This window comes from Halyomorpha halys, unplaced genomic scaffold, assembly GCF_000696795.3.
Source record: "Halyomorpha halys isolate HHAL.00 unplaced genomic scaffold, Hhal_1.1 Scaffold3735.1, whole genome shotgun sequence".
Lineage (NCBI taxonomy): Eukaryota > Metazoa > Arthropoda > Insecta > Hemiptera > Pentatomidae > Halyomorpha > Halyomorpha halys.
In genome coordinates this window covers 21,412-35,953 of record NW_027105044.1, presented here as the reverse complement: position 1 = coordinate 35,953, position 14,542 = coordinate 21,412, and the positions used below count along the sequence as shown (strand labels likewise).

At 29.1% G+C, this 14,542-nt stretch overlaps 1 protein-coding gene across 1 annotated transcript; it reads right to left on the bottom strand.

Moving 5' to 3' along the window:
- Positions 1 to 8,980, bottom strand: LOC106691850 (odorant receptor 4-like). Its single transcript, XM_014437748.3, has 5 exons — positions 8,142 to 8,980; positions 7,963 to 8,062; positions 5,740 to 5,844; positions 1,339 to 1,494; positions 1 to 1,251 (listed from the first exon to the last, which is right to left on the bottom strand). Exons 1-5 carry the CDS (start codon positions 8,978 to 8,980, stop codon positions 1,198 to 1,200), a joined length of 1,254 nt encoding a protein of 417 aa, XP_014293234.3. The 3' UTR covers positions 1 to 1,197.
- Positions 8,981 to 14,542: the final 5,562 nt, after the last annotated feature.

Below are 14,542 nucleotides of genomic sequence, written 5' to 3'. Positions count from 1 at the left end.
TCCTAATTTTTTAAACAATTAACTCTAAAGCCAAATTTATGACTCATAATTAAAGCTAAGAACTTATTATATTTTACTTACTAATGTATTATGACTTCATTACAAAAAAATATCTAAAAGTCAAATTAAAGTTGCTTAAAAATTTTATAAAGGAATCTTATGATTTCTGAATGATGGACTCTGAAATTGGATTAAAGTCTCTGCTTAACATAAAATCATTCATAACTATATGAAAACTCTATTTATAACAACATCGAGATACTCAGCGAATTGAATTAAAAAGTTTTTTTAGTGAAGTCAGTGTGATTTATATTAATTATTTACATAAGAATAAAAAGTCTTAATTTTACACATAATAACGAGTTATATGTTAACTTGAACTATACCATTAAATATCAGTATAAATAGAGTAGCAAAAATAGTTACATGATTAGAGTGGATGGCCATCATATCCTGATATACAACTTTACCATAATCATTTTAATGACCCGCTCTGAAAGAATTATAGTAATGTAATGTAAACATACTATATTAACACTCTTAGTGATGAAGGGTCTCAGGCTAGGTTAATGCTCTTTAATTTTCCCAACAGTCTCATGGTGGGGATTGTTTGTTTCTACTACAGGGAGTTAGAAATGATTTCAGTAAACTTCAAACTTTAGAACTGTCCATTTTCTCCTTAAATCAACCAATTTCTTCTTTTTTAAAAATTAATTTTGGAAAAATATTGACTCCGCTGAAATTGTTAATTAATGTAAATGATGTTGGAATGATATCACACAATGTGAGGAAATATATATGTTGGTGTGGCACAAAAATGTTTCCTTTATCAACCTCACAGTTCTGCTTTAGTGTTGTATTCCCAACAACACCTTGGTCTGTTCTTAGACGGTCAAAACTAAGTCTACAATTAAAACCAGTTTATCTGAATATTCACAAAGTATATTTTCAATTTTTTTTAAAAGCTGAAACATTAAAATGGTTTTAAATTACAATCCAATACAGATAATAAACTAAAAACGTAACGAAATAAATTATGTGAAGTAATGCATCTTGATTAATAGCAGCTATTGTTTTTTTAGTAAAATTCTCGAGCAACTTGGAATTAATTAGTGTACACATTTCAATGATTACAAAGAGTCTTATTTAAAAGTAAAACATCAAAACTGTGAGTTAAAAGGTAAATGATACCATTCTCTATTCAACCATTCTTGACATCAGGGCTGAAGATGAGTAAGTGAACTGCATAATCTAAAATCAAAATTACAGATTGCAGCATGGAACAATTATAATCAATACAAAACCAATTCCTTCCTTAAACAAATATTAAGTACTTACGTTCATTAGTGTTTCCAAATTGACGTGGTAAACCTTGAACCCTGCGAGTGAAAGAGGTTTCTCTGATCGGAGCATTATCATTTGGCCTGTGTTCCTCAGCTTCTTGTGGCAAGTGTACCAATCACTGCTGTAGATGGAAAAGGCGATGTTGGTGCTCTGTAATAAAGATTTTTTTCAGCTTTTATAGAGAAACCTTTTGTTTAAAAACGACTTTGAAATTTTTTTTTTTTATATTGTTCCCTAACTATTGTTATTACATTTTAATTTTTTAGTAAGGAACCTTCCTATTTTTAAAAAGAGTCACTATCGATTTTCAGCCACTATTTCAGTATTGCTCGATTTAACTAATATTTTAACAAAATGTCTCTTCTTCCGGTTTTTAATAAATAGTTCAAAGATGATATAAGACCGTCACTAAATTGGAGTTCAGAAAAAAAAAAGTTTAGAACGTACTGAAATCTGCCAACCCACGACAGAGGTGGAGCAAACCCCTAGCACTCCGTCATTTAACCTTTTAATGCCAAAAGCAATAAAAGGCAATATCTCACTGATATACTTATATCTTGTATGTATTAACCGAATATAAAAATAAAGGAGATTACGAAAAAAAGGAGTTTAGAGGTACATTTCATGTATTGTATATGTATGGAGTACTTATCCTATTTTAGGGACAGGGAACGATACCGTTCTGCAATTTTTGGTGTTGTGATCTCCTCTTGAGTAATTGTGACATATTGTACATTAACCAATGAACCATGTCTGTTTGGTAGGTAAGAAAAGTAAGGCTTCCCTTACTGACAAACTCAATAAACTCCCTATCCAAAGCCAAAGTTTATTTGGGTATATAACTGGACCGTCATCTAATGTTTCTTACCTGCTCATATCAGAAAACGAAAAAGGTCAGGAGGAAATCCTATCGTCTACACAATTACCTTACATCATCGGTCCTTAAACTCTGGTTAAAATTATGCATTTATAAAAACGTAATCCGTCCAGTGCTCCTCTAGGGCGCTCACTTATTTATTTACCTCACCTAAGGTACAAAGAACCATCTACAAAAGTTTCAAAATTCGATGTTGCAGAAGATCTCCAAGGCTACAACATAGAAAGAGAAACCACCGGCTCTTTACAAACTACTTGATGTTCCAACAGTCCCGGATTAATTAAATTCCTAGACTCACTAAATCATCAAACTAACCCACAGTTCCAAAAATTGCAGCCAGCGCCTCCATCAGTGTGGTGGCAACAAGTAGCAGTATAACCACTTGTTAATATTGTAAATACATGTAGATTTAGCCCTTTAACACATACCATTGGTTTGCCCCATCACCAATATCACACAATATAACTCTGGTTATATACTTCAAAACATTGACCACCACATTCATATTTTAAAATGAAACCTAGTTTCAGAGAAAAACAAAATCTTAACACACAGCATACGTTAACTACCATACTATAACTTCAAATAGGAGCTTAAAAAAAAAAAAAAAGCTACCCTAGGGTGAAAAGGTTCCGACTTCATGCCATTTTCTGATTTTAGCCACGTTTTCAATGTTTCTCGATTTAATTAGATTTTTAACTTAAGTCTCCTCTTCCCGTTTTTATGTTTCTAAAGTAAGATAAGACCTCTCTCAATTGATCCTTTCAGGGGTGTTAAAATATCACAATAAATAATTTCTTCTCAAGATTTGAACCATTTCATTTAATGAATATTATATTTGTAACCTCTACAAATACATGATAAATATGATTGTTCTTGCAAAAAAGTTTTTAGAATTACTTTATATTTTAGTCTTTTAAATTCCAATACCTAAACAAGAGGACGGCAAAAATTTCCTCCGCCTCGAGCGGCTCAAGCTCACGCTACGCTACTGCGTCTGTCGAGTACGAGACATCACTGATTCAGCTTAAAAAACTACAATTGTTCCTTTATTATTCCAGAGAAGTGTCAGAAACTATCCGCATCGCATTAAAATAATTATTCATGGAATGGCACCGTAATTCCCATCAATGTTACTAGTACAGTGTGTTACACCTCAGTCCTTTAAAACTCCGTAAAATTTCTAATTATATTTGAAGAAAGAAATCGAAAACAGGGTGGACTGTTGTAATTACGATATGAAAATACAAAGTGTCTGCTAACCCTTGCAAGATAGTATTTATCGTTATAACTACTGTTATATTTCCACAATTTAGAGGATCAAAATCGTCAAGAATAAACAACACTCTGAATACTTATAATATCAAAAATTTGGGAAGGGTGGGTAAAGTTATTTATCAGTGAGCTTGGGTGGATCAAGAAATTATATTGGTGGGACATAACCCGCAACAAGACATTCTAAAATTAGACATACGAAAATCTATATTTGATTTTACACAAATGTTTTAAAGTAAACACAGTAATCCTACTATTTTACCACGAGTTCAAACCACAGCATGGGCGTAGGCAGGATTTCGTCTAGGGGGGGGGGGAAGCAGGCCTCAGCCCAATACACACACACCTACGTACATTTTATTTACATATATATTCTATTCTGAAACGTTGAGCAAAAGAAAGGTATCTAATTCTGCGTACCCGCGTCATTTTATTTCTACTTCATAAAATTTAATCATTACTTTTTAAATTTTTATTATCTATAATCACAATAAATTATTGAAAATGAAACAACTAAATTTATATTGTCAACAATAACGTTTACCAATTGCACAATGAAAATATAAGGCAGTTTTTCAATTATCTCTGATGTTTTGGATGCAACCATCACACCATCACCTCTCATTACCTTCCTAATTATAACATGACTACAGAAAGAAACCACCTATCTAATAAGCTCACTATTTTTTTTTTTTTTCTTGGACTCAAAAATCTAGGGGTGAGCGACGGCGCCCCCTTCCTACGCCCATGAACCACTGTCAATATGTCAAAAAAACCTGCTAAAAAAATTCTACAGAATCAATTTTAACACTACAGCACCTATAATCATCACATAACTTTTAAAGTATAAAAAAAAAGAAGTGGGTGTTTTTGACTCCTTCAATGCACCTAAATTGCTTCCTTCCAACTACTGGTTAATCGTAAAATAAATAAAAATGGATCTGTTTCCAAATCCATGGACGTTATAATTATTTTATTATAATTAGAAGGCCTGATGACTTGCAAGATTTATACTTTGTTTATCTCTAATTACAGAACGAAAAATGTAAGTATAAATGAAACACACACTTGATTTCAATTTAATATGCATAGTCAGTAATTGTTAGAAACGTATTGAAAATTTTAGCCGTAATACATTTTCAATATTGAGTCCTATTGTTATATATAGGTGACGAACATAAAAAATTAATAAAGAAATTTTTTAATGTAAAATTCATAGTTTTATATAAATTAGACTCAATATAGTCAGAAACAAAAATAAGATAAAACGATATGGGCCATTTTTCAATTTCAGGCGCTTTTTAAATATTGCTCGATTAACTAATCTCAAAGTCTCCTCTTCCTGTTTTAAGCAAATATTTCAAAATTTCTAGGTTCTTGGGTCTTGTGGGGCGGGTCCGGCCTGGAACGATAGTTTTTTTTTTGTGTTATGGTCTCTTGTGAGTTTGTGGCATGTCGTACATCGACCAACCTACTCGCTATGATTGTCTGTTTCAAAAGTCAGATTAGTAAAGCAACGACGGAGGGCGGTAGGGGAGGGTTTCACGCCGTTTCCGATTTCAGGCGCTTTTTTAATATTGCTCGATTTAACTATCTTAAAGTCTTTCCATTTTAAGCCAATATTTCAAAAGGGATAAATGTCGCTACCTGGGGGTCATAGAAGAAATAACTAAAATTTATTTATCTTTATAAGTTGTACCTTAATTGTGTTATCCTATTTAATGTTCCCTCAGTTTTGTTCTGGAGCTAAAAAAATGTATGGTATACAATCACATAAATGAGTTAATTTCAATATTTAAGGCCAATTTATTAGTCGATTAACTTAAATTTAATATACCAAACACATTATATTTTTGTTCCTCATTTACCTTTCTTATTTTAGAATTATGTTCTCCTTTATTATATGTTTTTACCTTCCCTCACATGCCTCCTTTCTCTTTCACTCCATTCATTTTTAAAACACCTAAATTGCCACAAAAATTAAAGTTAGTAGGGAGGGAAAATTTTACTGTTCTTTAGATATTCTATTAACAAATTTATAACAATTTTTTTCTTTGTTTGTATTATACCATTACGGACAATTTTAAAATTGAAAATTCCTTACTTTCAGAGAATGATCAATATTGATTATAATATTTATTTACATATTACTGATTATGAAAGTATTGTACAAAAAATAAATAAATAAGTAAAAGTAACGAAAACAATATTGGTATTTCGAATACGCTTCTAAGCAAACTTACAGCCGTTTCCAGCAAAGTAGTCGTCCAACAGAGAAGAGAAATTTCCATGACGCCGTAAGAGAGATAGAACACAAAATTTATCGTAGTTGGAATGTCTTTCTTTCCCTAAAAATGTTAAAAATATAATTTTTTTTTTAATATTTAATATTTTTATATAAACTAAAGGTTTAATCTTAAAACACTAAGAAGTAATAAATAATTAATTACAACTTAGCTAATAAGGAGTTCTTTAATAAATAAAATACAATTATGAATTATAAATTCTTATATATTTCCAAATTTTAAATATCCTCTTATAATTAAAATAGTTTATTTAATTAAGGCTTTTAATGACCCCCTTTCAGGCCATTTCTGACATACGGAGGGAGAGGGTGAGAGAAGGGGAGGGGTTATCTACAAGGTGCCTCGCTATTTTAACCACTGTGGGGGGCAATTTTTCATTTCGTGGGTCTACCACAGTAAAATTCATATATAAAAGTCGACCCTCCAGGCCGGATTCAAACAGTTGCCACTGCAGTTCCGAATTGTAAGGACATACGCCTCAACTAACTCGACTACAGACGATCCTGAACAGTATACATTGTACCATGATTCGCTTTTACTTGTATGATATACATGTAAAATGTATACTACTAAAGAACTTCCATTGAAAATAATGTAGCTCCTATTTGTCACAGTTGCGGAAAACTATAAAAAACGTCTGAAAATGTGAAATAAAACTTTCTGATCAATTTTCTCAACTGTTTCTGTAACATTAGAATTATATTTTCAGTTGAAAAAAAAAACAATTTTTCGACGATACTATTTAACTTTAATTGTTGGAACTATCTCTTTTTTTGGGCCAAAAAATTGTGTTTTATTACATCGAGGAAAACAGTTTTTGGCAAAAAAAAAGTGTTATTGAACTATATTATTTATTTGAAATTTTAAGTAAGATATTGTGTAGTTAGTATTTTACATAGAAGACAAATAATAATAATTGTAATAACTAACGATAGAGCCACGAAGGGGTCTATTTTTTGAAAAAAAAAGCCTGGCTAAAACTCATTTCATCAATTTGATTTTCATAGCTCCCAAATTAGTGAAGTCTGTAATCTATCTATTCAAAATTTATTATATGAAATGTGACATGGATAGCCAAAAATTTGAGATAAAGCCCAGCTCACTAAACTATACTTAATTGAACAAATGCCTCATTACATGCTTCCACGCTCCATAGATATTATAATTATTTATGATTAAAACAATTTTTTAAGACAAAGTTATGTAATGGAAAATACGGTAAACCATTTGCTGTTATGATCCGTACGAAAATGTATTTGAAGTGTAAATCATTTCCCTCTAACAAATGTTTTGCCTACTACTAACTACCGTTTCTTAAACTTACCCCAAGCTCATTAAAATAACTCAAGAGTATTTTTCTCTGATTTCATGTTAAAAAATTCATATATTTGTCTTTTGTAAATGCAGTTAAAAAAAAAATGGAAAAGTCGTTATTTTTCGACCTCCAATGCATTTTGTAGATTAACCAAAAAATATTTTGTCCAAATCAGTGACCCCCTCAATGTGTCTTGCCCTTGTATTGTATGTGAAAATTTCTTTATTTTCTATATTGTATCATTGTTTTAATGTATCTATCTAATGGAGACACTAAAAGAATAATGAACTATTGAACTATTTTTCGAGGTTAAAAACTGATATAAGTAACTTTTAAGCTTTTAGTGCCGTATCATAGTATATTTTGGCTGACTACTTACTGAAATATAGCAAAATCAAAACTCTCATTTTTTATTCAGATTCCTTGTGTCCTAAAATTATATTATTTTTTAAACTTTATTATAAAAAAAAACTTTAACGATTTTTCAATGAAGTACTGTTACCGACCAATGCTTCGTAGTAATTAGCGTTTTTTAAAAGTTTATTTTTTTGTTAATGAAAAATTATTTTAAATAATTTTTTTAAAAATAAAATATAGTGGAACTCCTATCATTCTGAAAAGCAACAATCCATTAAATACCAAATCAAACTAATAGACATAATAATTGATTTACAAAGAGGTATTTTTCCTGTTTCAAATATTCGGTAAAAAAAAAAAAAAAATCATTTTTCGTTTGTTTTAAATACCATTAATATTACTAAGGAGTGGTAATTTAAAAAATATATATATATATTTTATTTATTCATTATAAATTAATGATATTTTGAAAATAAAATCAAACTCACATAAAAGAACTGGAACACAGTAATAATCATCAAATTTCCACCTGCTAATAGCAAGGCAGTAATGTAAGTGTTGTAGCATTCTTTTATTATTTTCCCACATCTGCAAAAAAATAAAATTACTTGAATATCATCAATTTATTTTCAAAGGTAAAGTAATAATTAATTTTTTTTTTTTATACCTGAGAAGATACTGATGATCTCGTATGATGGCTACGAATTCTTTATGCATGAGGTCTTCAGCCTCTTGTTCAGTATGTACTTCCCTTTTACTGTGGAAAATAATTTCCTCTTTCTTTAAAGTAGAAATGTGGAAATTGAGGACGCTTAGGTGAGCATAGAGCCCCATAACTTCCTGTGTGACTACGGTGTCGAAAATAGAAACAATGACAGCACACCAGAGGAGCAATATAGCCTCGTAAAAGTAAATTATCTCAGTCCAAGGACTCTGAGAGAACGGCAGAGGGTACCAACCGCCGAGTATCTTCTTCGGTCCTGTCGTTACATCCTTCATGTTTCCTGTATGGAACTGTATGTAATCTGATTTCACGGTTGGGTTGAAAGTCCACAAGCTCCATACGGAATATGTAATTGTCACTATCATTCTACAGTAAAAATTACATCTCTTCGTGGCATCCTGATATATCTTCTTCGCTTCTGCTGCTTTGTACTGAGGGATGCTGGTGAGTAGATCTTTCGTCATGAGCCTGAAGAGCTCGGCGTGTCCTTTGATGTTCCACCAGAAGGTACCGTGTTTAGCAACCATGTGGAGGAAGGATACAGTATTAAGTATGAGAATAGTCGCTTTTTCCAAATCCACATCGATATAGGAAGGACTTATAACTTGGAGGACCTGAAAAGGTACTGAAAGGAGAAGAGTTAGGTACCACTCGAGCCTGAATACGAGGCTCATCTTGCCAGAGGTACGGTAAGTATTCACAATTTTCCAGATACCCACGTACTTCATGTAGAAGGTTGTCTGACCGTCGAATATATCACTCTCTCTTATTGGCTCACTCATGTCTCGAATTACTAATGACGAAGAGTGAGGAGAGCTGAGAGATATATAGATATGACATCAATCAATATTAATTGTTGGAGTTATCATTCATGAAGCTATTACCTGCAGGAGATTAAGGTTTTAATAATTTGCTTCTGTCTTAGCTCAACTGGTAAAGGTTTTTCAATTAATCCATTATTCCCATATCTCCTTGTGAATCCTTTATTGAGAACGTTTTTAATGAGCCCTCAATATGTATCAGGATGGATCGCTTTGTTTCAATTACTAAATTATTGGTTAAAGAGTTGAATAAGGAGGAAAACCCCTACTAACATAGTCCTGACGAAAAAGCTGATGTCTTTTGTCAAAACAACTCCTAGTGTAGTGTGACGGTTTAAGTTCTTTCTCTTTTTTTTATTTTTTAGTGGAGAAAATAAACCTTTTCAGGGCATAAATCCTTTCATAGTGTTTACGACACATTCATTAATTTCATATAAAAAAAAAAAAATATGACTACTTTTGCGGCCTAACTACCACCAACTCGGACTTTTGACGTTCGAATATCTGTGATACATGAAAAGAGTTTGAGGACTGTACAAAAATTGTTAGGACGGCTGTTCCATAGATGAATTATTACACAAAGTCAGTTTAAATTACATTTTGATGGTTCTAAGCAAGAAAATCTTTCAAATGGATTTAGATGTAGAGTTCTCAAATTATCCAAGTATATACTCAAATTATTAATTTTCTTTTTAATCAACAGTATAGTCTAGTTGAATCCAGAATAAAAAAAATGTTGAATACAAGAATCTCTAAAATAAAATTAAAAGTTAAATAAAATTTTTAAAATTTTAACATCCAAATTGTCACATACTTTTCTTACAAATTTGAGTACTCTTCAGGAATTTTTGCTTTGAGTAATAAGCATCTAAGTCCACATTGGGATATCTGCCTACAATATTCCTATCTTATAGTCACTTATACATGTAAGTTAAATTTACAACTCAACAACAAGAAAACTACTACTAAATAACAAGAAAACAATTAGAAATAATAATACAAATAAAATAAATTAAAGCTAGTATCGTTTGTGAAATCTTTCCAAATCTTCTGGAATATTCCGTTTTAACAGTTTTGAAAGAATTTTTCGAGAATTATATTACAATAAAACTTCCAAAAAAAATTTATTTTTGTTACAAATTTATAGGTTCGTTATAAATGTTTAACCTTTATAACGTTATAAAAGTTTAACTTTTATAAAGGCTTTATTTTTTAAGTTACTGAAAAAAGTTTCGTTAACGTTAATCCGATTGTTTTTCTTTTTTTCCCAGACTATAATCAGTACTCTTGTTTAGAAAAGCGTTAACAAATTCCCACAAAAAAAAAAAAAAAAAAATCATTTTATTCCCATTATAACATATATTACATAGTTCAAGTTTCAGAATGTCTCTCTTAAATTTAAAGAACGAACACGAAAGCATTTTAAGAGAGTTAGTGTAATAAATGCCGATTAAATATGTATTATTACCAATGTATAAACAAAAATAATAGCAAAATGGGCTTAGAATAAAGACAAAATTTGTGTTAAATAAGTTTCCTGATACTTTATTTCATTTGTTAGAGTAACTATGGATACATTATACAATTTCCAAGTTGGTGAAATCTTATTACATTAAAAAGAACCTAAAATTAGAAGTTTTAAATGAAAATTACATAAAAAGAAGATCATAACAATATCGGAAAGTAATTCAAAAATCAAAATGTAACCTTCAATTTCAAGCTCTAAAATAAACTGGTTTTAAATTTAAATAATTAAAAATTTGTTTGTAAAAACAAAAAAAAAAATTATAATTAATTGATGGAAGATACACCATCTCAAGGGATACAAACTTCTCCTTCCTTATTTTTATTTTCAAAAATTTAGCATTATTTATTTTAATATTTATTCATTCGATTACATTTTTAATATTTTTTTAGTTTTCTATATTGTTTTGAACATCATTTATTTTTAAATTTAAGTTTACATCCTATATATTTGTCAAAATAATGGAATTTTAACTCATTCTATTTAAAGGTTTCTCTTTAAATGAAATGTATACTTGCACTAACAATCGCTAGTCCATGGATATATTTCTTCAAGACCAAAAGAAAATTAAAGAGGTTATTTTAGCATAGTAAAATTTCCCTTAAGGACAATCTTTCATCCATCTTTTTTTTTTATTCTTTATTTTCTCAGGTATGTAAACCTTATTAATTTCTTTGTTTGATTAATTTGTTCATGAACCGTAGAGAAAGAATATCCTGTATTGATCGGGTGTTTGTGTATACAGAGTTTAAAACTATTTGTATTAGGTTAGTTCTTTAATGTTATCTAAAATTATTAGCACGTTAATGTTTATTAAAAGGTTTTAGTTATATTGGTTTAAAAAATACTAATAAATAAAAAATCATAAAACAACTAAAGAAAAAAAGTCTTTTTGAAGGACTTTTTGACTTGAATCTGAACACTCACTCCGCCCCCGCTTTCTCTCTCTCGGTTGAATAAACAAAAAGATTTTAAACTTGAACTTTTTAAAGCAAAAATACCTGTGGGGACAGTTCTAAGAATTAAATGAAATATTTTTTTTTTTAACTGATCACATTTGACACTAAAAAAAGTATAGCATTGATATTATACAAAAAATGATAATAATTTAGAAGTTGATAGATAAATATTAATACAATATAATATCATTTTATTTTTAAAAATAAGAATAGGGTGAATTCTCACAACTTTTACTATAGGCACCTCCCCCTAAAACTGTAAGAGGGGGAAATGTCCAAGGTAAAAGGTGGGAGAATTTACCCTATTCTTATTTTTGTAAATAAAATTTGTATATATAAAATTTTTCTATCAACTTCTGAATTATTTCATTTATCATTTTTTTTAAAATTTTTATAATGGAAATTTAATTTTGCTTTTACTTATTATCTCAGTTATAAAAAACATTGTTACATCCATTCCCAGTCTTTATCGATCATAGTTTTCAGGTTATCAATGATTGTATTTTATAGTCTTATTTGAAGTAGTTTCATGAGTCTTCATTTTCATCAGCTACAGCAAGTTTTTTTTTTTTCACTTTTTGACTTCTTCTTTTACAGTTTATATTGGAGAACTTTGGGAGATTGATAAATTCAACCGACAATCTTTATAACGTGCTCAACTGGCACCGCGCTTTAGCCGAAAATTAAATTTAATTTACGAATTCAGCAAGAAATTTGGACTCATTTAATTGTTTATTGAAGTTTTCTAATTATAAATTAAAAACCTGAAAACGCTCATGATTCGTGGATTGGCTAAAGAATAAATTTGTTATTCGAATTGTATACTAAATTGTAACTGCTTCGAATTTGTACAGAACGTTTATCTTGGTAACAATTGTAGTTTAAGAGAAAACTAATATTTATTAATAAATCTATAAATCTAGTCATACTGAAAAATATTCCCTCGTGTGAAACTTAAGAGCTAATGTATAATATAATATAATAAAAGCTAAATGTACTTTGGACGAAATAAAATATTTATGTAATTAATTTCTAAAAATTCACAAATTAATTCAATACTTGCATGTAGTTTTTTTTTTGTTACTTAATTTATAAGCCTTCAGAGTAGTATGGTGAATAGCAAAAACTAATTTATCAGTTTGTATTGTGCGAAAAAGTAACTTTTCCTTACTGAAGATCTCTCACTAAAAATCGTTTATTTTATATTTATTTATTGAAATTTATAACAGTAATACATAAATATACAACAAGTAAATCTGATATTAGTTATGCTTCAATGGCATGGTACAGTCTATTGGAGAATCTACACATAAAACTCTAAACAGAGAAAAAAAAGTTTAAGTAACATTTCTACAAACTTTTCAGGGATAACAAAATAAAAGCTGTCCAAAAAAATAAAAAGATTTTAGTTTTAGTGAACAAGAGCCTTCCTTGAAAAGTAAGGATTGATTTATCGACATACTTAGTCAGATTAGATTACATAAAGACCGTTGAAAACGTTTTGTTTAGTCTTGTAGTTTGCGTATTTAGAAGGAGAACTTCAATTATTTGATTTATAAGGTATAATATTATTTTTTCAAAGGAGTTAGTTAATTGAGAAAAATTTGTTTTGACAAAATTTAAATATTTATACAAGATAGAAGTTTTGTGTTTTCCTGATATGTGAGTATCATCAAGGGTCATATTAAATTTTACTATTACACGACTCGTTATTTATTATTATTATTATTTCTTAGTTATAAATTTATCTTTATTATTTATTAAATTATCTTATGTATCTAAGTAAGATAAAAAATATAAAGGAGATATGCTTCATCTGAAGGAATGATAATATTTGTGATGCTAACAGGGATAATTTTTTTTTTTATTCAATAATTTTATAAAAAATTAGAAAACGAAGTTCAGCGATCCAGTTGAATCAGCTGCGTGATGCAATAAAAGGTTCTATTTATTTATTTTTTAGTCCTCCAATTCCAAAACTCTTTTATATTTTGTAAATAATCCAGAAGAAAAAAACATTGAGATCATTAAATTTATTTTCTATTCAATGATTATTACTTATTATACAAAATAAGCTAAGAAATAGAAAATAAAATATAATAATGAGAAAAATTGGTTTCTGAACCATATAGAAATTAGCGCTGAGATTGCACCAGCATACAATGCAGAATTTAGCAAAATATATTCTTAAAATTTTAATATTATTTTTTGTGAAAGTAATTTTTTTTTTTTGCAATTATCAGTTATGCAACTTATCGGCATCTGATATTCTACAACGGATCTAACATACTTTTAAAACCAAATCCAACCCAATCACCACCAACAGCAGGTCAACTTAATCAATCGATATCAGCAACAAAATATAAAATTTAAATGAATAAACATCCTTTTATATCTGTGGGACAGATAATATTTTGTCTTTTAAATGTTACTGGTTTTCCATAAATATCTTAACTTAACATGGCATTTACAAAATTAATAATTACAGTAAAGTGTGTGTTTAATTTTTCTTCTCAATTGTTTCTCAGGCAACTTTAAAAAAATAAACTGTAAAGACATGCTAATTAAGGAATTTTTATTTTCTTAAAATAAATTATGGAGAAAATGTGCATGCCGTTAATCCCAAAACAGATAAATATGTTTATTTAATTTTAAACCAACTTATTGATGATTTTTATAAAATTTAAAACAGATTAGGAGAATCTATATAAAATGATATACACACACTTTACTGTAAATATTAATTTTGTAAATGCCCTTGAAGCATAACTAATATCAGATTTACTTGTTGTATATTTATGTATAACTGTTATAAATTTCAATAAATAAATATAAAATAAAAGATTTTTAGTGAGAGATCTTCAGTAAGGAAAAGTTACTTTTTCGCACTATACAAACTGATAAATTAGTTTTTGCTATTCACCATACTACTCTGAAGGCTTATAAATTAAGTAACAAAACAAAAACTACATGCAAGTGTTGAATTAATTTGTCAATTTTCAGAAATTAATTACATAAATATTTTATTTCGTCCAAGGT

Coding starts and splice junctions, on each gene's coding strand:
- LOC106691850 (XM_014437748.3), bottom strand. CDS start 8,980: ATGAGTGAGCCAATAAGAGAGAGTGATATATTCGACGGTCAGACAACC. Junction 8,063..8,141: donor GATCATCAGTATCTTCTCAG/GTATAAAAAAAA, acceptor ATTTTTTTGCAG/ATGTGGGAAAATAATAAAAG. Junction 1,495..5,739: donor CTACTTTGCTGGAAACGGCT/GTAAGTTTGCTT, acceptor TCTTTATTACAG/AGCACCAACATCGCCTTTTC.